This window comes from Neolamprologus multifasciatus, chromosome 10 (assembly GCF_963576455.1).
Source record: "Neolamprologus multifasciatus chromosome 10, fNeoMul1.2, whole genome shotgun sequence".
NCBI classification, from domain to species: domain Eukaryota; kingdom Metazoa; phylum Chordata; class Actinopteri; order Cichliformes; family Cichlidae; genus Neolamprologus; species Neolamprologus multifasciatus.
This window is the reverse complement of record NC_140448.1, coordinates 30,071,831-30,093,708: the sequence shown is the minus strand read 5'-3', so window position 1 is coordinate 30,093,708 and position 21,878 is coordinate 30,071,831. Positions and strand designations below refer to the sequence as shown.

Here is a 21,878-nt window from a genome sequence, read left to right as displayed (position 1 = left end):
AAACTGCATTAGACTTGCCTAACTGTTAATCAAATTTGCACATATTAAAGAGCTTGCAGGCATTAGTATTTAGTAGAGGTGGGAATCACCATACATCCCACGATACGATATTATCACAATACTTAACGAACGATGCGATATTATTGCAATTTTTTAAAATATTTTGCGATATTCAGATTCTGTACATAAAGGTAAACTTTATCAATATTCATTTTCTCTAATATCAAAGTCTCACACTCAGTCTTTCTCTCATTTCAGTTTTATTGTTGACAAACTGAACGGTTTGTATTACAGTCTAGTCCAACTTAACTGAATCAACCATCTGGTACAATTATAGCTATTCTGAACTATGCAGTTTATGAAAACTATGCAGCCCCTTCAGCAACTGAAGAATTTGAAAGTAAATTAAAACAAAATATAATTTTACATTAAATAAAAAAGTTTTAAACTTAATTAAAATAAAACTTGTCTTAAATTAAAATAAGTAAACTGTCATGTTTATTGCTGCCCAAAAAAACAAGTTAAACACATTTGGACAGTGAAGGAATGTCAGGATTCTTGCTCAGAAAAAGGATCAACATGCTCTGAAGTCAGAGCACAAAAACCTTTTTGTAACAAAATATTGATTTCTGCTGTCCCTGTATCGATACATTATTAGCAAACACAATATCACCATACTACACAGTATCGATTTTTTCCCCCACCCCTAGTATTTAGTAAATACTAATGCCTTGGAATACTCCTAAGAAGTAATTTCAGAAGTGTTTTGATTTTGGCACTGGTACCAATCTCTGGGGCATCATTTAGTGGATTGCAGGGCTTTACCAGTGTCTGAAATGACCATACAGTGAAATCCCATCAACCAAAAGACCCAAAGCATAAGTAAAACACCTATTAAAAATGTGGCAGCTGTAGTTCAGGAGGTACAGCGGGTTGTCTGCTGATCCGAAGGTCGGTCTGGCTTCTACGACCTGCATCTCAGAGTGTCTGCGGGCAAAAAACTCCAAATGTTTCCTGTCATCTCTCCAAGAGCAAGTGCATGAATGCTATGCTTAGAAAAAAGCACCTGTAAAAATGAGTGTGAATGAGGTTTGTGGTGATCTCATTATTTGAATCTTTGGTGTTGCTAACTTTCATCCACCAGTATTATACCAGCATTTGACAGAAGAATAAGGAAATGCAGAATAAATCAACTTAAAGAAACAAACCGAACTTTAAATAATTTGTAAGAAAATTGCTTTCTTATTTATTTATTTTTATGCAAAACGTCAGAACTGTTGTGATTTCAGTTGGAGTTTGACTTTGTGACTTTCAGAAAACTTTCCAAAGTCCATCTTTGGCTTGTTTTCTGGTGCGAGTCTTGTGGTTTCTTCTTATACTCCCTCGAGGCCTGTTTTCCTGCAGCTATACACATCACACATCCCTAAGCGAGCGTTTGTTCTGCTTCGTCTCCTCCCAGGCCTCCTCAGATATCGAGCTCCTATCACAGAAAAACGGTGTACACGTTGGCCTGGGGGCCCCCGGTCCCCCCAATGTCATTTGGTAAGTTCTTAATGAACTCTTAGCAACTGCTGTTGTTTGCTCTGAACGCTCTGACCCAGCAAAAAGCCTGGCAGCGGGACACCAAATACGCAGAGAGTCAGCGAAAAAGCCCGACCATCTCCGCACGCCTTTTCGTAATCGACCCTGTAATTGAGTGAGCTGAGAAAACACTTACTCCTCACCTCCTTCCTCTTGAGCCGCATGTGGGGAAATCAAGACGTAGGAAGTTAATTTTAGCAGCTGTCGGCAGATGACATTTTGATTAGCGTATCAGTCACTGGTCTTCAAAGCCATAAATGTAATTGTTGCACTGCCAAAGATTCTGCTGATGGCTCCTAAACAAACAAAAGTAGCTGCTAATTAGTTTACCCACAGCATTGGCACCAGTTCAGCTCCATTCATGGACTTGTGATTGGTTCAGATTGTCAGGATGACTTACAATAGGTGTGCAGAGTAAATCAGGACCAGCTGCTTCTCAGGGCTGTCAGCCGCCATGCTTCCCTTGCTCTTTACATTAAGGCTTCTACATACCTGCGGTTCACAGATTAGTCTATCTTATCTATATTACCTATAATAATGCCTGTGCATATATTGAATGGGTAGTTATAGTAACCAAGTCTTTAATTCATTTATATCCTTGAGAGTTGTGGTCCTTAAAATGTTTAAGTTTGGCTCTCCTGTGTGAAGATTGCAGTCATGAAGTCATTTCAAGTTAAAGTTCCCCTTACAAATTTACGATTTGCTCGAATTAATGAGGTGTCCAATTAACTAATCATTTGAGTCCTAGTTAAAAACAAAGTATTTACTGTAATGCAGTAAAATGTCTTTAAGTAATTGGCTTTAACACACTGTTATGTTGTTATGTAGCGGTAAACGCTATCAAAAAACACTTGAAACCCACAGTTTGTCCACAGTAGATCCTCCGTCATGAAGACACTGAGTTTTATGTTCTGTGTGGCGTTCAGGGACAGCAGGAGGAAAACCTTCCTTTAGTCTGTACAGCTGCGCCGGCGAGGGCGTCATACTCCAGCACGATCCATACAAGCTGAACGGAGAGGCGTCGGACATCGACAAGCTCATCAGAGATACTAACGACATCAAGGTGGGAGGGGCTTTGATGTGATGATGATGTAATTATTCAGGCCCTCAGATAAATAACTCAGAAGTATTACTCACTGATCCTTTTTGATCCTAACAATTCTTTCTTTAACACGTAGTTACCCATAATGCAGTGGTGGAAACCACTGTCACGCACATGAACGGATCATAGTTGTAAGGGGTGGGGTAAAAAAATTGATATAGGATTATGTGGTGATATTGTATGGATCCAGGGATGACAAATACCAATATTTTATTAATTAAATTAAAATATTCTGGAAATATTATGCACATGAGGGCTCATCTCATTCACCACCTCCCTGAGATGATGCTAGCTTGTAACACCGGTTAACACTGGACACACTTCGAGCTAATTGCAGGATCATAGCACATTCCTGGTTCTACAAACTTGTTTAATCTGTTTTTATATGCACAACATTGCTCACCTCTCTCTCCTCCACTCTTTGTCGTGTGCTGCCAATACGATGAAATCCTTCACTGACAAACGTGGACGCCCTGTGAAACAAAAACTAGCCTTTCTGCTAGAGCAGGGCAATATGACCAAAAATATTTATCACGATATACATTTGAAAATTTGCCATAACGATATAACTGACGATATAATTGACACTAGACAAAATACTTTACAACTCCACAACTTTATTTTCAGAAAAATCAAAGGATTGATTTTAAGTGCGCCGTATTTTCCAAACAACACGGTAATAACGACGGCCCGCTAGCATGCTCTACCAAAAATAGTGCTTTGTTGTGTATCTGACGGACGAAAGCTAAACCAGTTCCACACCACTGAAGTTGCAGCATTTTTACAAACCAATTCTGGTTCATCCGTTTCATTCAACGATCCACTTTCGCTCGTCTCATTCTGCGTCGCCGCCATGTGCGTATGTAAACATAGGCACTGCGCATGCGCGTTTTACCCCATTCTATCGCGATATGTCATTTTCCTATCTTGACCAAAATTACACCGGTATTACCGTGAACGGTATGATACAGCCCAGCCCTACTTTCTGCAAAAGCGCCGTTAATTTAACCTCTAGTTTTAAATCAGGATGATTTAAAACTAGAATTTCCCTCTTTTTTTTTTTTTTTTTTCTCTTTTCTTTTTTTTTCATGTTTCGAGAGGATGGTGTATAAGTGCTGCTGAGATTAAAATATAATAAAGCAAATCTTCAGCAATCTATTGCTAATCACTTTGGTGGTCACTGATTCCTGATGTAATTCCCAACAACCCAACTTTGTATTGAAATAAGATCAGTTATCAAACAGGACGCTAGAAATAAAAGCCTCTGTTATAAGCTGCATTGCAGATAAAGGCACAAATAACCCAGCCTGACACCCTCCTCACCATCATCTCACTTCCAGCACCAAGCAAAGAGAGCTCTGTGTGCAGTTGGTAAGATGGACAGTAAAGCAGTCACATGTATAGAGACATGTTTTCGCTACATGCTTTGTAGCAGGACTTTTATCTGTGCAGAGATTTCATTAAGCCCTCAGTGAATCAGCAACATGTCAGGCAAAATAAAAGCTGACACACTAAGAAAGCTGACGGCACAAGTTCACTCTGCAGGTCCTTCGTGCCTGCAACCGTTTGTTTCATGTCTGCTGCTGAATGTAAATAAAGGAGATTTGAATAAGTTACAAAGGTAAAATTTGCTTCCCAACAGCACAAGCTGTCTCCACACACCGACCTCAGCTGGAAGCCAGATGGGAAAGTTGTTGCCATCGGCAACGAGGACGGGTGAGTGAACGGTCAGGCGTGGCCCATCTTGTTACACACCATCAGCAGCCTGCGGGAGTCCTCTGAGGGTCCAACTGTCTGCTGACAGTGTCTGGACTCGAGGCTACAGAATAATGAATTTTGTTCTGTTTGAACTGTTGCCCCCTCTTATCTAGGTCGCTTTCAGGGATTATGATTGGGTGCCACACTGACACATGTAGATGTCTACACTTCCTGAACCAGCCAGGTTCAAAGCAAAACCACATTTGATTTATTAGATGCAATAGAAAATGGCTCGCAGCTTGCTTGTTTCACTTTGTGGCTCGTCATACGTCTTCACAAGCAACTGGATTCACGAACCTACAGAGTTATTAATTCAATTCAATTCAATTCAATTTTATTTATATAGCGCCAAATCACAACAAAAGTCGCCTCAAGGCGCTTTATTACACAACTCTGCACAAAGTTCTCACAGGTTATTAAAAAGTCCAAAGGATGAGGTCATAAAATGTGTTTTCTGTAGGTGTTAGAATGACTGGATGGTGTGTTTAAGATAATAAAAATTCAGGAGGGCAGTCCTGAAGTAAGGAAATGCACTTTAGCATTTTTTCATTAGCTGTAAAATGGTCAATATTCAGCTGTAAAAATGTAATTTTTTGCAGATATCTTGGCTACGTTGAGGTAGCTGATGTCTAAAAAAGCATATCAACAGCTGGTAACAGCTGTACACAACCTGCCAATAGATGAAAAGCACAGCTGGTAGCTGGTTGGTGAACAAAGTCAGATATTTCTTCTGTAATCTCATATGCTGCATCCTGTACTGCCGCCTTTGTTTGCGTGTCGTCTCGGGACTACAGTCGCTTTTCATTTCTGCTTGAAGTGTTTTTGTGCTTTTGCGACCAGCTGACCAGCTGCTCTGTGCCGCAGGTGCATCGACGTATATCAGGCTCCCAGTCTGAAGTTGCTGTGCAGCATCCAGCAGCACCACAAGATCATTAACACGTTACGGTGGCATCACGACCACAGCTCTGCACTTGAGCTGCGCTGCCTCCTGGCCTCGGGCTCCAGCAACGCCATCGTTTACGTGCACGATCTCCGCTCTGTTATAGGTGAGTCTTCTTTAACATGTAGCATGTCAACCGAACTGTACTGCAATTCTCATTATGTCAATTTGGAAGAATCTAAACTGTCAGTAAAGAGCGAGTAAAAAGGTAAATGACATATTTAAGGCTTTGATGGCTGTGTTTGTATTTACATCAGTGTTTTTGTTTGTTGTGCAGAAAATCCTCCAGAAAGCCCCGTGGTGCTGACGGAGCCGTATCGGAGGTTGTGTGGCCATACGGCTAAAATCACCGGCATGGCCTGGAGTCCGCATCACGACGCTCGGCTCGTCACCGTCTCATATGATGGCACAGCGCAGGTCAGTGGATGGGTGTAAACCTGTAAAAGATGGTGGTAGATGCATAAGAATCTCTACCTCAACACGTTGTTTTTATGCTGCTCTCAGCATGTCGACACATTTATTGTTGAATATTCTTGTTCTTTAGGTGTGGGATGTTCTGGAGGAAGCAGCTGTCTCTAACTACAGAGGACACGTTGGTTATCTGCTGTGCGTGGACTGGTCCCCTGTGGATCCAGATGTGATCTGGACCGGAGGGAAGGACTTCACCTTGCAGGAGTGGAGCGTCTCCAAACAAGAGTTCACAAAGCCGCCTAAAGGTAACGCCAGAACCGTAACCAGCACAAAACGGCCTTTCTGTCCGACCAGCAGGCTGTGACGCGCATATGCTTTCAGGGAAAAAGATGGTCGACCTGAAAGAGAAGATGAAGGCCAATACGAAGCAGAAGAAGAAGAACAAGAAGGCTGGGCCATCGGGGGCCGAGGGAGCTGCACAGCCAGAGGTCAATGGAGCGCCGGTGAGAATCGGAGAGAGGGCAGTGACGGGACAAGGGGTGTCGGGTGAAGATGACGAAGATGAAGCCAGCTCAACGAGCAGCCCGGCACCTTCACCAGGTAGCAGTTCAGAAAACAAGTTGCTATTTGAAGATTTTCTGCTACTTTTGCGTTGAAGCTCAAAATATTTTCTGTCTTTCAGCCACATTTGAGATGCAGAGAAAATCCTCAGCTGCTGCAAAGAGTAAAGACAAGCCAGGTATGCACAGATGTCCTTTTGAAACGGGTGTTTGGCACATTTCTGTATGTAACCATGTGTGTGTCTGTCTTAAGACTTAACTGGGCTGAAGAAGAAAAAGCCTCGCTCCATGTTGCCTCTCAGTACATCCATGGACCATCGGCCCAAAGACGAGCTGCTGCAGGACTGCATCACTCTGGCTTCTGTCAGACACGACGACAGTAAGACCACCATGCAGTTTATCGTTTTAGACAGTGATTACTGTAAAGACCGTACTTTTAATAAAGTTTTATTTAAAAATGTAACCCTTTTAACCTTTTTTTCTGCTTACATCAAATCAAAATGAGGCTGATAAGCAAAGATCATCTGGACTGTTTAATGAGCGTGTGCATTTATATTCCAGCACCTCCCACAGGCTGCGTCCCAGGCCAGGGAGATCATATCCATCTGGGCCTGTTTGCTGACAGACAGGCTCTGTACCGCATGTTTGATGCAGAAGGTACGCTTTAGTTTTTCATCCCAGTCATTAAAGTTAAAGTTCAGCTCCCGGAACAAGCTTTAAATGGAGAGGAGTTCTTTTACATGATGTGTTGATGACTCATCCGTTGATGTCGCCCTTCAGAGGAGGGCCACGTGGAGGCGGGTCACTTCGACTGCGTAGTGTACCTGCGGCTGTGGAGCGGGGACCTGGAGGGGGCGCTGCAGCTCGCCACAGAGAAAGGAGAGCTGAACGACCACCTGCTCTCCATCGCTCCTATGGGTAAATGCAAGAATATTGACTTAACCTGAGCCTTTGCAGAGTGTGTGACACTGGCACAGGTGTAGGCAGAGGAAAAATGTATTAGTCCTCAGTATCATCAAAGTGTTTATACTCTGTCTGGGACCCATAACGTCGTAACAAAAGGACAAAACATATTTTATTATTTTATGTTTGTTCATTTATATTTTTTTAACCTTCTCTATTCTTTTCAACTGTGACCACTTCCACAGTGTCAGTGACTTTGATCAACAGAAGCCCACTAATGCCGGGCTCACACTGGGCGATTTTTGTCAGTCGCGCGATTCAGCTTCTGCTCAAACTGCACGATTGACTCGCAGGGGTTAGAAGTTCATAGGTCACGATGCAGGTCTCACACTATACGGCCCGATGCTCTGATGCGACCTGAGTGCTCACACTGTGCGTCCATAAAATGAAGGTTATAACAGAAATTCTGTCGCTCGCTCTCCCTCTCTGTCTTTCACTCACACAGACACACACACCATCACCATCAACTTTGCTAAATTGCTAATGAAAAACATGATCAGGCAGCTGTGATTGAGCAGCTTGTAAATCCAACTATTTTCATGGTTGTTGTGGTCGTGATAATTTTGTGAGGCCACATCAAAAAGGCTCGGATGAGCTTTCCAAAGTTCTACAAGTGCCTCCATCGCTTGTGTCCAGATCACACGCTGCACCGCCGTGCTGCGCCGTCTTTTTCACTGACATTTGTGTTTGCGCGTGAGCAGTGTGAGCAGCTGCGGTGACACCCTCACGACGGTCGCGAGGATTTCCTCACGACCAAGCGATTGATGATCGGGAGCTGGTCGTGAGGTGTTAATCGCTTCGCGTTACCCCACGTATACTACACGACGCACGATGGGGTGGCTGTAGCTCAGGTGGCAGAGCGGATCAGCCACTAACCAGAAGGTCGGTGGTTCAATCCCAGGCTGCTCCAGTCTGCATGCCAAATATCTTTGGGCAAGATACTAACCCCATGTTGCTCTCCGATGCATCCATCGGAGTGTGAATGTGTATGAATGTTAGCTACTTAGCACTTAAGTTTAGAAGTGCTTGTGTGAATGGGTGTGATTGGGTGAATGAATTGGCTGTATAAAGCGCTTTGAGTGCTCGGACAGAGTAGAAAAGCGCTATATAAGAACCAGTCCATTTACCATTTACGATGAAGGCCAAACTCGGGCCGATCGCCAAAACGGTCGCACGACTCAAAAATCGGCTCAAAACGGGCCAAAAATCGCACAGTGTGAGCCCAGCATAAAATAAAAATGTTAAAAATGGAGAGTGTCCTCTCTGTGTGGGGGGGGGTGGGGGTTCGGTTTTTTAAAAAAAATTTTTTAGTTTCTTATTTTAGACTCTGAGGAAAGTCTTCATCCTTCATTCACACCATCGTTTGTTTGCTTTCTTGACTCTGGTAGTTGCTCCCTGGTTCCTCCTTCAGGCTCAGTGACTCATATGTCTCAGTTATACAACTGATCCTAATATTTATTTCCGTCTTATTTTTCTTTTGTTTTTATTTTTCTGAAGAAACTAAGAAAAAAAATTCATTTCAAGACTGTTTTATTTATACAGCACCAGTTCACAACAATAGTCACCTCAAGGCGATGTAGTTTAATACAATAACACAGAGCAAAGCCAACAATCCAATAACTCTTTATGAGCAAGAACTTGGTGGCAATAGGAAGGAAAAACTCCCTTTTAGTGGGAGAGAAATATAATAATAATAACTAAAGATTAAAAGCAGAGCGGGGTCTAAACACAGAGTGAGTGAAAAGGGTGAGTGCAGAATAAACAGTGCATTATGGGATGCCCCCAGCAGCCTAGACCCTATTGCAGCATAACTAAATGAGGATTCTGGGTCACCTGATCCAGCCCTAACTGTAACTCTATTAAAAAGGAAAGTTTTAAGCCTAATTTTAAAAGTAGAGATGGTGTCTGTCTCCTGAATCCCAGCCGGGAGCTGGTTTCACAGACGAGGGGCCTGAAAGCTGAAGCCTCCCATTCTACTTTTAAATACTCTGGGAGCCACAAGTAAACCTGTAGTCTGAGAGTGAATTGTTCTGTTAGGATAGTACGGTACTATGAGGTCTTTTATATATGACACAGTTTGATTATAAGATTTTGTATGTGAGGAGAAGCATTTTAAATTTGATTGTGACTTCCAGAGGGAGGAAGAGAAGCCAGTGTGGGGAAAATATGCTCTCTATTTGTTGTCCCTGTTAACGCATTCGCTGCAGCTTTCTGGATCAGCTGAAGGGTTCGTTTTTGAACATTTAGTCAGTGCAAAATGTTTGTAAGCCAAGGGATAAATATCAGCCTTATGGCCATGTCAACAAATGGGGTCGATATTTGCTAAAATATAAACGTCTCTGTTTCTTTACTCAGCTCTCGATCCACTTTCTCTGCTTTTGGTGTAATGGGAAGTGTTTTATTTGCTCCTCCAGCTGGGTTCGTGGTGTGGAGCCGGACCGTGGAGGCCTTCGTCAAGCAGCTGTGTCTGCAGGAGCAGTACCTGAAAGCGGCGTCCCACCTGCTGTCCATCAACAAACTCTACGAGGCAGTCGACCTGCTGCGCTCCCACAAGCTTTACAGGTTTGCTTTATTTACTGTTGCTTTGTTTTGTTCCTCTAAATAAAAAAGTTCTGTTCCAGGTTTGTTTGCTGCAAAAATACAGCAAAAGTAAAAGTTTTCCGGCCATATTCTGGTGATGTGTTTCGTTCATCTGTTATTATCAGGGAGGCCATAGCGCTGGTTAAAGCCCGGCTGCCAGCAGACGAACCTCTCCTGAAGGAGCTGTACACGTGTTGGGCTGCAGTGCTGGAGAAAGACGGGCATTTTTCTGCAGCGGCTAAGTGGTGAGACGTGGAAAGTTTAAAGTTGCTCTTAATGATTATTTAAATGGCTTTGCAAACATTGTTAAATGGGTCCTCTCTCATTCGTTTGACGTCATCTCCCAGCTACCTCGCTGCCGATGCCAGCTTTGACGCAGCCAAGGTCATCGCCAGGAAGAATGACGTCTTGTCGCTGAGGACTGCGGCCAGTCTAGCAAGAATCTCAGGAGAGGCCTCTCTGGCTCAGTCTCTGTCGCTGAGATGTGCCAAAGACCTGGCAGCCGCTCGAGACTGGGTCGGAGCACAGGAGGTCCTGAGTTTGCAAGACAGCCTCCTGGTTAGTAGTCGCAGTGTGAATTTGGGTTTAGAAGTTGAACTGGAAGTCTGTGAAACCTGTTCCAACCCTCTGCAGGTGCACAGGCTGCATCTCTGTGTGGCTGAGCTGCTCTCTGAGATGCTGGGAGACTCTGACGTTAGTCCTGCAGCATCCTGCGCCTCCAGTCACCCGTGGGCGTCACCGGGTGAGCGTCACATTAGCATCATGGATCGAGTGAGAGATGTGTGGGAGGAGCAGTTTGCTGTTTCACATCAGAGCGTCGGGGCTCTTCTGCAGGAGCTCGAGTCTGCAGAGAGCCCAACGCCCACTGCTAACAGTCCCCTCAGACAGGTACAGACACAAACTAGGTACATAATTGATGATACGGCTGCAAACAAATGTATTATGTATAGAAGAACTGAAGCATGCACAACAGAAGATATAAAAGACCTGCTTAAATATGACGTAGAAGCATATTTGAAGCAGAGAACTGAAAGGAAGTCCTTTAATGAATTTAGACTAAAATCTTGTCCATGTGCCGTTCCATCTGCAGGTCCTGCTGCATTCATCCCTCCACCTGACCTGCGCTGTGCTCAGCTGGTTACTGGCTGATGATGATCAGCTGGTGAAGGAGCTGTGGCACGCCGTGGCTTGGCCGAGAGAGGCCGGACACTTCTGTGTCTCTGCAGAGCTCTGCAGGCTGCTGTTCCCAGATGGTACGTCCTGTTAAAGAACAGTGAAGTCATCTGTCCATCAGGGGACATCATATCAATCCTAAATGTCGTGGCTGCACTACTGAGACAGAATAAGAGCAAACTGACATTTTAGCCAGAAGATGAGCATTTCTCAAGTTCTGTCGCAGTCGTTTTGGCGACACCTTGTGGTGATAAGTGTTGTAACATCTGAGCTTAGATTCTTGAGTCTTTTATGAATGAATTTAAATGTTAGGACAGTGTAAAATAACAGTTTGACAGACGTTAGCAGCTTTACCAGTTGGAGTCCAAACAAGAGGCCAGCCATCCTGTAGGGAAACACCACATGGGAAGGGTTGAAAGAGAATGGGTCTGTGGGTCAAAAATAAAGCTGGAGAGAAGCAGATCTTCAGTCCCAAGCTTTACTTGGACAGGTCACCTACATGTATCAAAAGCCACTCAGTTCAATTTTATTTATATAGCACTAAATCGTAGCAGTCACCTCAGGGCACTTAAATATTGTAATGTTAAGAGACCCTGAAAGAATACAGAGAAAACCCACCAATCAGACGAGCCCCTGTGAGCAGTTTGTATGTTTTACTCTTTTCTGCTTTTAAGTAAATAAATAAAAGGAATAAACAGGTTAATCTGCATTAGTAATGAATACATTTTCTGAAAATTGCTTTTCTCTCTGTTGGTCAGGTGATGTCAGTGTTAGTTTTCGGAAACATCCCAAAGTGCTTCATCACACGGAAGAAGCAGCCAAAGCTGCTGCCAGCAGTCTTCAGGCTTTTGTCCTTTACCACCGCCTGTACGAATGCTGGTGGAGGACCTCAGGAGGCAGCCAGGAGATCCAGAACGGCCTCTCCCTGTCGTTGGCTGACTCGTCTCCTGAAGGTGAAGTGAAGGACGAGGTGTCAAACGGAGGGCTGTTGGAGTCGGCAGAGACCCAGCGTCCTGTGAGTGGGAGTTTTCATAAACTGGGCTTAGATCCGTCACTCCTCCTGTGTGAGCCTCACGCTGCCTGCCAGGCCACCCAGAGAGCTGTGAGAGAGATCCAGCAGCAGCTCGCCGCCATGGTGCAGCAGCACAGCCAGACCCAGGGAGGGCAGCTCGACTCTGGGGAGAAACGGGATGACAGCCCTGCAGTGATTTCCACCACCAGGGAATCCTCAGACAGTCAGGACTCTGCTGAGGCTGAGCAGGGGTGAGAGCTTTGTGCCAGCTTCTTATGTTTTTATTGTTTATATGTGATTATCAGACCCATGATCATAGCACTATAGCCATGATTATAAAACAAATTTTACTGCGCATCACTTTTTCTTTGAAATCTGGCAGGGCCACGTCTAAAACGAACCTCATTCCCATCAGTCTCAGCCATCTCGTGGTCTTATTTTCTTTGTCATTAACTTTGATTGCTGAATCAGGCTGTTTCTTCTCCCCAGTTCTGAGGACCCGGATACTCTGCTGTCATTATCCTCGAAGATGTCCAAGCATCAGAAAGAGCTGGCTGAGCTGCCAAACACACTCAAGGTACAACCAAAGCTTACGAGAGAGTCGTCTCTCCCAAAGTATCCTGAAGGCAGTCGTGGAAGTAAACCTTTCAGAGAGGATGTTAACGTTGATTCTGTGCATGCAGTATTTGTCATTTCAACATGACAGTCAAGTAGTAAGATATACCAAGGACTTTTGTGCTCCCTCACCTACAGAGAGAGATCACAGAGAGAGGGGAGCAGTTTCATGTGTCAGTTTTGACCTGTTTCTCTGCTCACAGCTCTACCCTCAGGGTACCTGCTGGCTATCCCATCATGCTCCTTGTAAAGCATTTCTGATTAGCACAACCAGACAGTTTGACATCTTAACAGCAAGAAGTGCTTAGTATGAAAAGTTTAAGTTGCACAAATAGTTCACTATGTTGCAGATTTCTCTTCACATGCAGTGTTGGTCAAGTTACTTGAAAAAAGTAATCAGTAACTAATTACTGATTACTTCCCCCAAAAGTAATCCCGTTACTTTACTGATTACTTATTTTCAAAAGTAATTAATTACTTAGTTACTTTTTAAAAACACGATTTACAACCTGAATAGGTGATAAAGCGATAGATCTTTCAGCCCAATTCTACTTTTTCTGCATAATCATCATACAAAATGTAATCAAATGGAAAAGTCTCTTTTTAAAACTTGTTTTATTAGTTTTAATCTTTTAACTTTATGCATCAAGTAAAAATTTAATTATCTCCAACATTCTCTGACTGGAAGAAATTTGTTTAATATTTAAACCTATTTTCTGCACATTCCAGCACATAAAATAAAATATTTTTTGTGTTTACACTCAGTCTTTCAAATAGATGCAAGTAAAACACAGCAGAAAATAAATAAAGTCAAAGACTAGCGGTCCTGTTGCTCTATTTTCACCTGTAAAGCAGGAGTGGGGTAGGCGGAGGTTTACCCTGGTGCAGGTGTGCCGCAGCGGTCAGTGGAAGAATCCGCGAGTTTCTCTGTGAGTTTCCCATTACGTCGTAGCTACTCTGTGTTTGCTCAGAAGTTTAGGGTTTTTTTCGCTGTAAAAAGAAGTTTTCTTCCCACGCACAACGGACACTAATGTTTTTGTCACTTTTTATGGAATCAAACTCAAAGTAAGGTCAGTACTTCCACGCTTTAAACGCTGCACGCTCATACTCTCTCTGCACTCGATATATGATCCATTGTTGATCTGCACACAGCTGTTGTCACGAACGTCGCACTCGCTTACGTCACTGTCATGAGACATTCTTGCAAAAAAATCACGGTTTTAGTAACGCAGTAACTCAGCGTTCCTACGGGAAAGCAACGGTAATCGAATTACCGTTTTTGCAATAGTAATCTCTTACTTTACTCGTTACTTTAAAAAAGTAATCAGATTACAGTAAGGCGTTACAAGTAACGCGTTACTGCCCATCTCTCTTCACATGTCACAGGAACTCTTTGTTGTGATGTAAGATGCTCTTCAGTTTTTAGATGTTTTATTATATTTGTAATTTAATATATTATTAGGATGAAACACGGATCCCCCGGGCTACAGAATGAATGTTTTTGTCTTTCAGGTGTACCCTCACCCAGATGTTGTGGAATGCTGTCTGGTTCTTCTGCATCTCAGCAAATCTTCAATGTCTTTCTCGGACTCGCTCCTACAAGAAGCTAAAGATCTGCTTCGTAAATATGGAACAAGTCCCTCTGTCCTGAAAGCCTCGCAGCGATTGCTCATCTGATTCGTTTCCTGGCAGTTTGTGGACCCGCTTGATGGTCTGACTTCATGTCTCCGCTGCTACACTGACTGTTTACCTGCATCCACACAAAGCATGCTCAGATGTGTTCAGTCAGAGACCTCAAACAGCACGTGGTTCCAAACTGCGGACTTTACACTCATTCAGATGTTTCTTTGAGTTGTTTTCTGATACACTCAAAGCAGCATTTCTGCAGTTTTTTTTCTACAATAAAAACAAACTTAATAAAAAGTCCTGAGTCAGCTTGATTCCACATTTTAAAGTGCCTGAAGGAGTCTCACGGATTCTGAAGCCGGATAAGATCAAATTATTTCTGTAATAGTTACAATCACAGACTGATGGATCTACTGAATATTGATAAGAACTGGGCTGGATGGAGTAATATGTTATCTTTGAAAGCATAAGAACATAAATGTCCAGCCGGACTGAACAAGAGCCCTGAGTTTAAACCCAGTAGAGAATTCACCAATAGAGACGATGGCAGAGGTGACGGTGTGGGGAAAGTTTTTAAAGCCTTAGTTTGGAGCAAAATGACCAAACACTGTTTTCAGTTTCACTGGTGTTTCTACAGATTTAGTCCTAACTGTAAAAACCAATGCATAAAATATCTGCCGCTTCTAGAGACTGAAGTCTTTAAAAAAAAAACAAAGAAAAACTTATTTAAAATGATCATGGAAAGCTTTTCAGGAGTAACCTTATAGAACTGTGTGTGCATCAGAAGATAGTGAAGGTGGTCTCTCACTACGCAGCTTCCCTTGGAAAAACACAAAATACTATTGTGTATATATCACCTTTGATCTACACAGAACATGATCATAGAAGTCTTTGTTGTATCGTACAGGCCGCTTGGACTTATTTTTTAATTTTGCCTGTAAAATCAAAGCTCACCTTTCAAAAATCATCAGAAATTTCTCTGTAGCACCGAATGGTTTAGGAGTTGAAGCAAAGATAAAATCTAGGAGATGATTTTCCTGTTTTCAGAAAGCTGTACATTTGTGCTAAATGCTCATCTTCTCTTTCCAAAATCAGAATTTTCTCTACGAGCACAAACTGATGGAGTCCATCTATATATCATTAACCCTTCTACACACAGACACACTGTGTTTCTGTAAATCTACTTAATAAAGAAAAGAGCAAATGCTTTCTGCTTGCATTGAAAATACAAAACAATTTAATGTACAACTGTTTAAAACAATGAAGAATGTAAAAAAAAGAAAAGTGACCACAACACCTGCACAAGTGACCGTGGACAGTTTGATTTGAGGGTGAATGTACAGAAGGACAGCAGTTTGGCCAGTGAAGCATGTGAGTACCCAAGCACAATTATACACTCCAACTCCCACTGTTAAAAGTTTCTCAAAGTGGAAAAGAGCTAAAACATTTATTTGCATCAAAATTATACATTTTAATTTACAGGCCCTTCCAGCATTAACTTAAAAAGAAAGAAGGAAAGAAAAAAAAATCCCTGCAACAAGAGAAGAGTCCGGCTGATGAAAAAGACCCGAGCTTTCGTGTCAATGTTTGGTCTAAAAATCACAGTATGATCGAGCAGCTGGTCCCATGCTGTAAAGAAAGATGTCACTGATGCTGTGAGAGAGAAGAAAACAAAAAAAGCTTTTTTAAAAAAGTCTTATGAATATATGGCCATATACTCATAAAAGTGACTAAAAAGAAAGCGGTGAAGGAGCCACTGTCACCGAGTCACTCGGCAGGGCGACGCTCAAACAAATATGCATTTAGTAAAGTCTTGCCGAGGGACGTCTGAGAGCATGTGGTGGGGGTCTGCTGGTTGGGTTTTAAAACAAGTGCGTGTTCCACTTGGAGGGTCGAGCGCTCGGTCAGTGCTTGTTGTTGGTCTCCTCCTGGCCCGAGCTGGAGATGGCGTTCTGGGGTTGGGTGGAGCCCGAGCCCAGGCCGTACAATCTCCCACAATACTTTGCGTCGTCGATGTTGTCTTCGAAGAAAAGCTGCAGACAAAATAGAAAGTTTCACTGACATGACTCAAACACTGTCTCGGGTGTGCAAACAGGAATGTTGTTTGATCAAAACTTGCTCAATTTGTATCTGATTTCCATTAGTTTAAATTCATATTTCTTTTCAAAGAAAAGACGTTTGGATTCACAAACATGCTAAATAAGTCCAGTTTGAGTTTAGTGAATAACATTAAATATTTAAAGTGGTAAATTACATTAAACTACTGTAATATGTGATCTTTTGACTCGGATAAAGAGCAAACATGAGCATTTAATAATACTGCAGATGTCATTGTGAGTTCTACCAGAGATCAAACGGGTATCTGTGAGAGCGTACCTCCTTCATCCTGAAGAACGCCATGCCTGTGAGCAGTGAGTCGGACCCAGCCTGATGTTGCCGTCCAATCCTCTTCAGCTCCAGTTGGTCTGCCACTTCCTGTAGCCCTCCCTGCAAACACACCACGGTCAGATATCTGTCAAAACTCATCCTGATCTGATCTGACAGATGTCTTCTATTTAAAAGCGAAGCCATTAACAGCTTCAAGTCTAGCCGAAGCACCGACTCAGATGTAGTGACTCAATTATCCAGGTTTACCTTCAGGTTCTTGCAGCTTTTCATCAAGTACTTGACGTCATAGATCGCTGGGAAAAACAAGTTGAGGATCTGAAAGAAGTCGTGCTCCTCCTCGGGAAGGCGTGCATCCGTCAGGAGCTTCACCAGGTAGCCGAAGTCATACCCACTGAGGAACAAAGGACAGCTGGGTTACACTGATGAAGTCTAAAGAATTACTTACAGTGTTCTCTGCAGGAACAAGACGGTTATTTAAAATTATTTCCTGAAATTAAATTGAGAAATTAGGTGGACTGTGTCTTGGAGAATGTAACAGATGTCTAAACTGATCAGGTTCAGCCTTTTCATTTCTACCAGTATCCACAACTTTTAGTCCCAGGAGCTTTAAAGGAAGTCAAATGTTCCCTTCTTTCAGCTTATTGCTTCTTTGGGACACTGAAATTATTTCTCAGAGTTTAATTTAGATACCGGTGGCCATGGAATCCATTTCCTTCAAACCTCCTGCTCTTTGGTTAAAGTTCCTGGGACAGAAACAACGCTAAAAGAAACAGAGATTCAGAAACTTGTTGAAGACCTCACAGATGCAGAAACACCTCTAAGAAAACGCTTCAGTTTGCTTTAACACTACACATGCTGATCTCCATTCATGGTTTTAGAAAGGTCTGCAGAGAGCAACGCTACACCATTTATTTGTTGCTAAAATCATTTTTGTAATTGTATATAACTGGTGGTGTAGGGTGCAAACACACGACTGACCTGTGGAAGGAGAGCCACTTGACGTTTTCACACAGCACCAGGCCGGACGTCATGAGGAGCTCAGCAAAGTAGAGCGTGTCGATCCCCTCCTCTTCGTGTTTTTTAAACTGGAGGCCTGAGTTCTGAAGCAGGTCTATGGAGTCTTGCGAGTACATGTCTTCTCTGGAAGGAGAACCGGAGAAAAACACATTTAGACAGTAAATCCACACTGTTTAAAAAAGCTTCAGGCTTTGAAATGTGCCTTTTTAAAAAGCCAGCAGGTGGCGAATCCCGCAGTTGCAAAAAGACCTGCGGTTGTATAGACATCTACAGGAAAAAAAACAACCCTTTGGCTCTTTTGATCTCATCAGGAAGTCACAGAGCAAATTGTCAGTTACTATTTCAAAACTTACTAAATATGACATAATGCTCATTTTGTATTGTCAAAGAGGGCAGCAAAGCAGAGTATGTCTGAAACTGTCAGTGTGCAGTTTGACCCTTAACTACAGGACTTTAACCAGAAGGTGCTGTAAAAGCCAGCTGTGTCCATCTTTTACATACAGTCTATGCTGCTCTAACAGGATTTCAACTTAGTTCCAAAGACATGTAGACATATGGTGGAGATAAAGTTATATGATGCAGCAGGTGATTAAGTCAGCCCTTCTTCTCTACATTCAGTCACAGTCAGTACACTAAAACGTTCAGATGGCTGCAACACAATGAAAAGAACGAGGATTTAAAGAGAGTCGACTCACGTAAGGTTAAACTTGAAGTTAAACTGCCACGTTGTTGTGCCAGGGGGATAATCTCCTTCCTCATTCATGAACGTGAGCCCGAGCTGGATGATCTTCAGGAGGTCGACATTGCACCTCAGCAGCTGGTACTGGTAATCCACTGTGCTCCGAAACTCTCCGATCGGTCTGACAACAACTCCGGGGAACTCTGTGTCCTGGTGAACAATATCAACAAGTGTTTGTTTACAGTTTTTCTTCAGTCAGAAATCTGTCATTACTCACTGAAATAAGAGCCTGAGAGCAGTGAAAGCTAAGGAAATGAGTAGTCATGAGTCCTTTAAGGACATTTAGGTAAATTTTACGATTAAATATGAAAATAATATTTGAGATCAACTGTCCCCCCCACAGAAAACATCAATAAAGGGAGATTTTAAAAATAAATAAATGGGAGCAGGAAAAAAAGATACCAATAGGGCAGGTATCTAGTGCCGAGACATAAATGTCATTTGTAAAACCACATCTACTAAATTAAAAAAGACTATATCACAAAATTGACCTCAAATTCAACTGTGTAAAAACATTGGACAAAGAAATTAGGCCATCACTCCAGAGACTCACCATTGCAATGTAATTGTAGCTTTGAATAATCTGCCGAATCTTCCTCATTTCGTCCTCAACATTGCTCGCCCAGACCTCACAGATTATCTGACTGGAATCTGTAAGTGCGGCTGGCATGTTGGCAGGTCAGGTGAAAAAAGCCCAACAAAAGCACTCGTTACCGAGGCGGCGGGCGGCAGTACACCGAAAAAGGAAAAAAAAAGAAAAGAAAAAAAACACAACTCTGGGGAAGATGAAAAGAAAACTGGTATCAGAAGAGAAGGCAAATTAATGCTTGTAACACGAGAAAAGAACACACACATATGGGAATACTTTTCATTTTCACATTAATAGAGAGGTTTGTAGTCAAGTCACTTAATTATCTGTATTCTGGTAAATTCTATTCATCAATTTATACATCAGTTCGTGATCGTAAGGTTGCCAGACAGTCAGACACCTGAGGTCGGTCTTATAAAGCAGGATTGGGGCTTATTAACACAACTTCAGGGTTAACTCTTTCCAGTGTTATGAATCTAGTCCAGTGCTAAAGAACTCACAGCCAAATTTGTTCAACAGGGTATGTTTGAGATATGAAATCCACGCCTACTGACAGTTCAACCAATTCAATCTTCAATGGAAAAATCTTTGGGAAAACCAAAATAAACAAAAAGAAAAAAAAAAGGTTGTAAAGATCCACCAGACCTCAGTGCATGAAGAGTAAAGTTTTTGTCTTTCCGTGAAGAGAAATTTGGGTTCTCTTGATTTTTCCTTGACAGTTATGCAAAATTTTGACACAACTTTATTGCAAATTACAAAATTGCACATAGGTTTAAGTCTACGTGTGAACTCTGTTTTCATAATTATCATTTACCTATAAAAATCAGAAGTGAAACAATGAAACTGTCGCTTTCAGCTTGTAGTAAGTTTTTACGGTGTTCACATTTTCTAATAGTACAGTTATGACCTCTACTGGAAAATTAGTTCTCCTGCTTATTCATCAGTATGATTGGTTATATGCTGCCTCCACCAGCTTTTTTTTTTTTTTTTATGTAAACTTGCTTTTAACTAGATAGAGAAACCCTGGGTAAACATGTTGGGTTGATAACTACCTCCGACCACTTATTTACATTGCTTATATTAGATAAATTAATCCAGACAAGAGAAATTGGGTACGATGGTTATACCATATCTGATGAAGCCAGTACAAATTTTTGTGTGATAAAAACATTGTGACATCAAGCACAGGATGATCCCATGCGTTTAGTGCGCATACACTGTTGTATACAACCAGGCTATGAAGGCACATGAGAGAAACTAGCAGCTGGAAATGTGTGACCCAAAAATAAACAAATGACTTCTTCATCAAGCACAGCTTGAGCTCTCCATAGTAACAATCCATATGACAGGAAGAGCAAACAGTGGATAGAAATTAGTGATACGGTTACATGGTGACAGAGGGGCACCTATTCCTCTATTTTACAAGTTGCAGGTGGATCTCTAAAAACATTGTGCAACTACTGAAAAAAATATGGTTACTTTACTTTACTAAAAACTTAAGTGTTCAGCAGTTATACTTCCTCTTACAATTTAAATAGTGAAATAAATACTTTGAACGGTGCTTCAGCTAGTCATATGCCGCCACAAGCTTCGTTTTGAGGCAATCTAGATATATATGTGCGAGGTGTCCAACACCTATGCACACAGGTTTTCATGTGATTGCACGCACAATCATGACTGGTCTGCATTTAGTTAAGGCCAAAATAAAATCTGTGTGATTTTATGTGCCACAAATCTTATGCCTTTCCATAAATATTTAAAACATTAGTAAATTAAACCCACTTTTAAAAAAATGTTTAAAATCAGTCGGTTTTTTGTTTGGTTTTTTTTTAGCAAATTCCTAGTCAAAATCTCACTGGTGGACTTAAAGAGAATAAATACATACATATACAGATAAGTACGTAAATAAAATCCTGAACTTTACTACAAAGACTACGATATACAACGTAACGTAAAAATTTTAATATAACCACTAAAAACAGTAATCAGTACTATAGTCATATGGGTGTGAAACATGAAAAACAACCGAGGAATGTGCCGTTTAAACACGCAGCTCTAAGAACAAATCAAAGATATTTTAAGTGAAGGCTCTTTCAGCCTTCTACTCGTTTTAAATGTGGGTTATTCTACACATCCAGTTTTTAGAAGTATAGAGCTCATGAACTTAGACAATGCTCCAAAATAACTACCCAAATAAGTACCCTGTGCTGACCACCGAGAGGCGACACTTTGTTCTTGAAGGACTTTAACCTGTTACTGAAAGGTGTCCCATTATAATGATGCCTGCTGTTACAGTGACAGGTATAAAGCGCCTTTGTGTTACCATGACATCATGAAGAACTCACATTGGCTTTTGTTTACGATGCTAGACTAGCTAACCCAAATGCTAAATGCTAAAATGAAAAAAGCACAAGGGTCTTTTTGGGGGGGAAATTGTCGCTAAAAGTTTGAGAGTTTTTAATAACGTGCAGTTTATTTTTTTTTAATAAAGCTGACGACACTGCAAAGAACATATTGAAGCTAGCACGGCGTTTAGCACGAATGGCTAACGTCTACGAGCTAAGCCTCGAGTTGTCGGGAAAGCTACCGTCACGGAAACGGAGATTACATAAAAGCAGCTCTGCTTTTCTACATCTCATAGTCTCACTATAGTTGCACGCACTTCAAATACACCACAGCGCTGCTGTGGAAGAATAAAGAAAATAATTTACCTGAGAATTTCTTCAACGTACCCTTCCAAGCTAGGTGATAGCACCCCTATCTTCTTCTTCGCTTTCTTTCTGCTGTTGCTGCTCCTTCCTCTTTGCGTTTATTAGGTGAGAAC

At 42.0% G+C, this 21,878-nt stretch overlaps 2 protein-coding genes across 2 annotated transcripts in view; one reads left to right on the top strand and one right to left on the bottom strand.

The window, feature by feature from the left end:
- gemin5 (gem (nuclear organelle) associated protein 5) overlaps positions 1-15,834 on the top strand; it is a 23,194-nt gene extending 7,360 nt beyond the window's left edge. The window contains exons 10-28 of the mRNA XM_085174799.1: positions 1,460-1,542; positions 2,508-2,644; positions 4,326-4,399; positions 5,306-5,487; positions 5,659-5,798; positions 5,926-6,097; positions 6,174-6,392; positions 6,475-6,531; positions 6,606-6,731; positions 6,914-7,009; positions 7,133-7,270; positions 9,730-9,877; positions 10,021-10,140; positions 10,243-10,453; positions 10,529-10,783; positions 10,986-11,148; positions 11,827-12,331; positions 12,570-12,657; positions 14,208-15,834. Of these exons, the coding sequence (XP_085030925.1) occupies positions 1,460-1,542; positions 2,508-2,644; positions 4,326-4,399; positions 5,306-5,487; positions 5,659-5,798; positions 5,926-6,097; positions 6,174-6,392; positions 6,475-6,531; positions 6,606-6,731; positions 6,914-7,009; positions 7,133-7,270; positions 9,730-9,877; positions 10,021-10,140; positions 10,243-10,453; positions 10,529-10,783; positions 10,986-11,148; positions 11,827-12,331; positions 12,570-12,657; positions 14,208-14,372 (3,079 nt within the window). The 3' untranslated portion in view covers positions 14,373-15,834. The remainder of the gene's footprint in view (positions 1-1,459; positions 1,543-2,507; positions 2,645-4,325; positions 4,400-5,305; positions 5,488-5,658; positions 5,799-5,925; positions 6,098-6,173; positions 6,393-6,474; positions 6,532-6,605; positions 6,732-6,913; positions 7,010-7,132; positions 7,271-9,729; positions 9,878-10,020; positions 10,141-10,242; positions 10,454-10,528; positions 10,784-10,985; positions 11,149-11,826; positions 12,332-12,569; positions 12,658-14,207) is intronic.
- On the bottom strand, positions 15,541-21,878 carry cnot8 (CCR4-NOT transcription complex, subunit 8). Its single transcript, XM_085174802.1, has 7 exons — positions 21,766-21,878; positions 19,019-19,241; positions 18,422-18,615; positions 17,688-17,849; positions 16,956-17,100; positions 16,698-16,808; positions 15,541-16,354 (listed from the first exon to the last, which is right to left on the bottom strand). Exons 2-7 carry the CDS (start codon positions 19,133-19,135, stop codon positions 16,226-16,228), a joined length of 858 nt encoding a protein of 285 aa, XP_085030928.1. The 5' UTR covers positions 19,136-19,241; positions 21,766-21,878; the 3' UTR covers positions 15,541-16,225.

What these genes read in the sequence shown, in the direction of transcription:
- cnot8 (XM_085174802.1), bottom strand. Translation starts at nt 19,135, where the DNA reads ATGCCAGCCGCACTTACAGATTCCAGTCAGATAATCTGTGAGGTCTGG. An exon ending in GCTACAATTACATTGCAATG is followed by an intron (nt 18,616 to 19,018) that starts GTGAGTCTCTGG and finishes ATTGTTCACCAG; the next exon opens with GACACAGAGTTCCCCGGAGT. An exon ending in CGTTCTTCAGGATGAAGGAG is followed by an intron (nt 16,355 to 16,697) that starts GTACGCTCTCAC and finishes TTTTGTCTGCAG; the next exon opens with CTTTTCTTCGAAGACAACAT.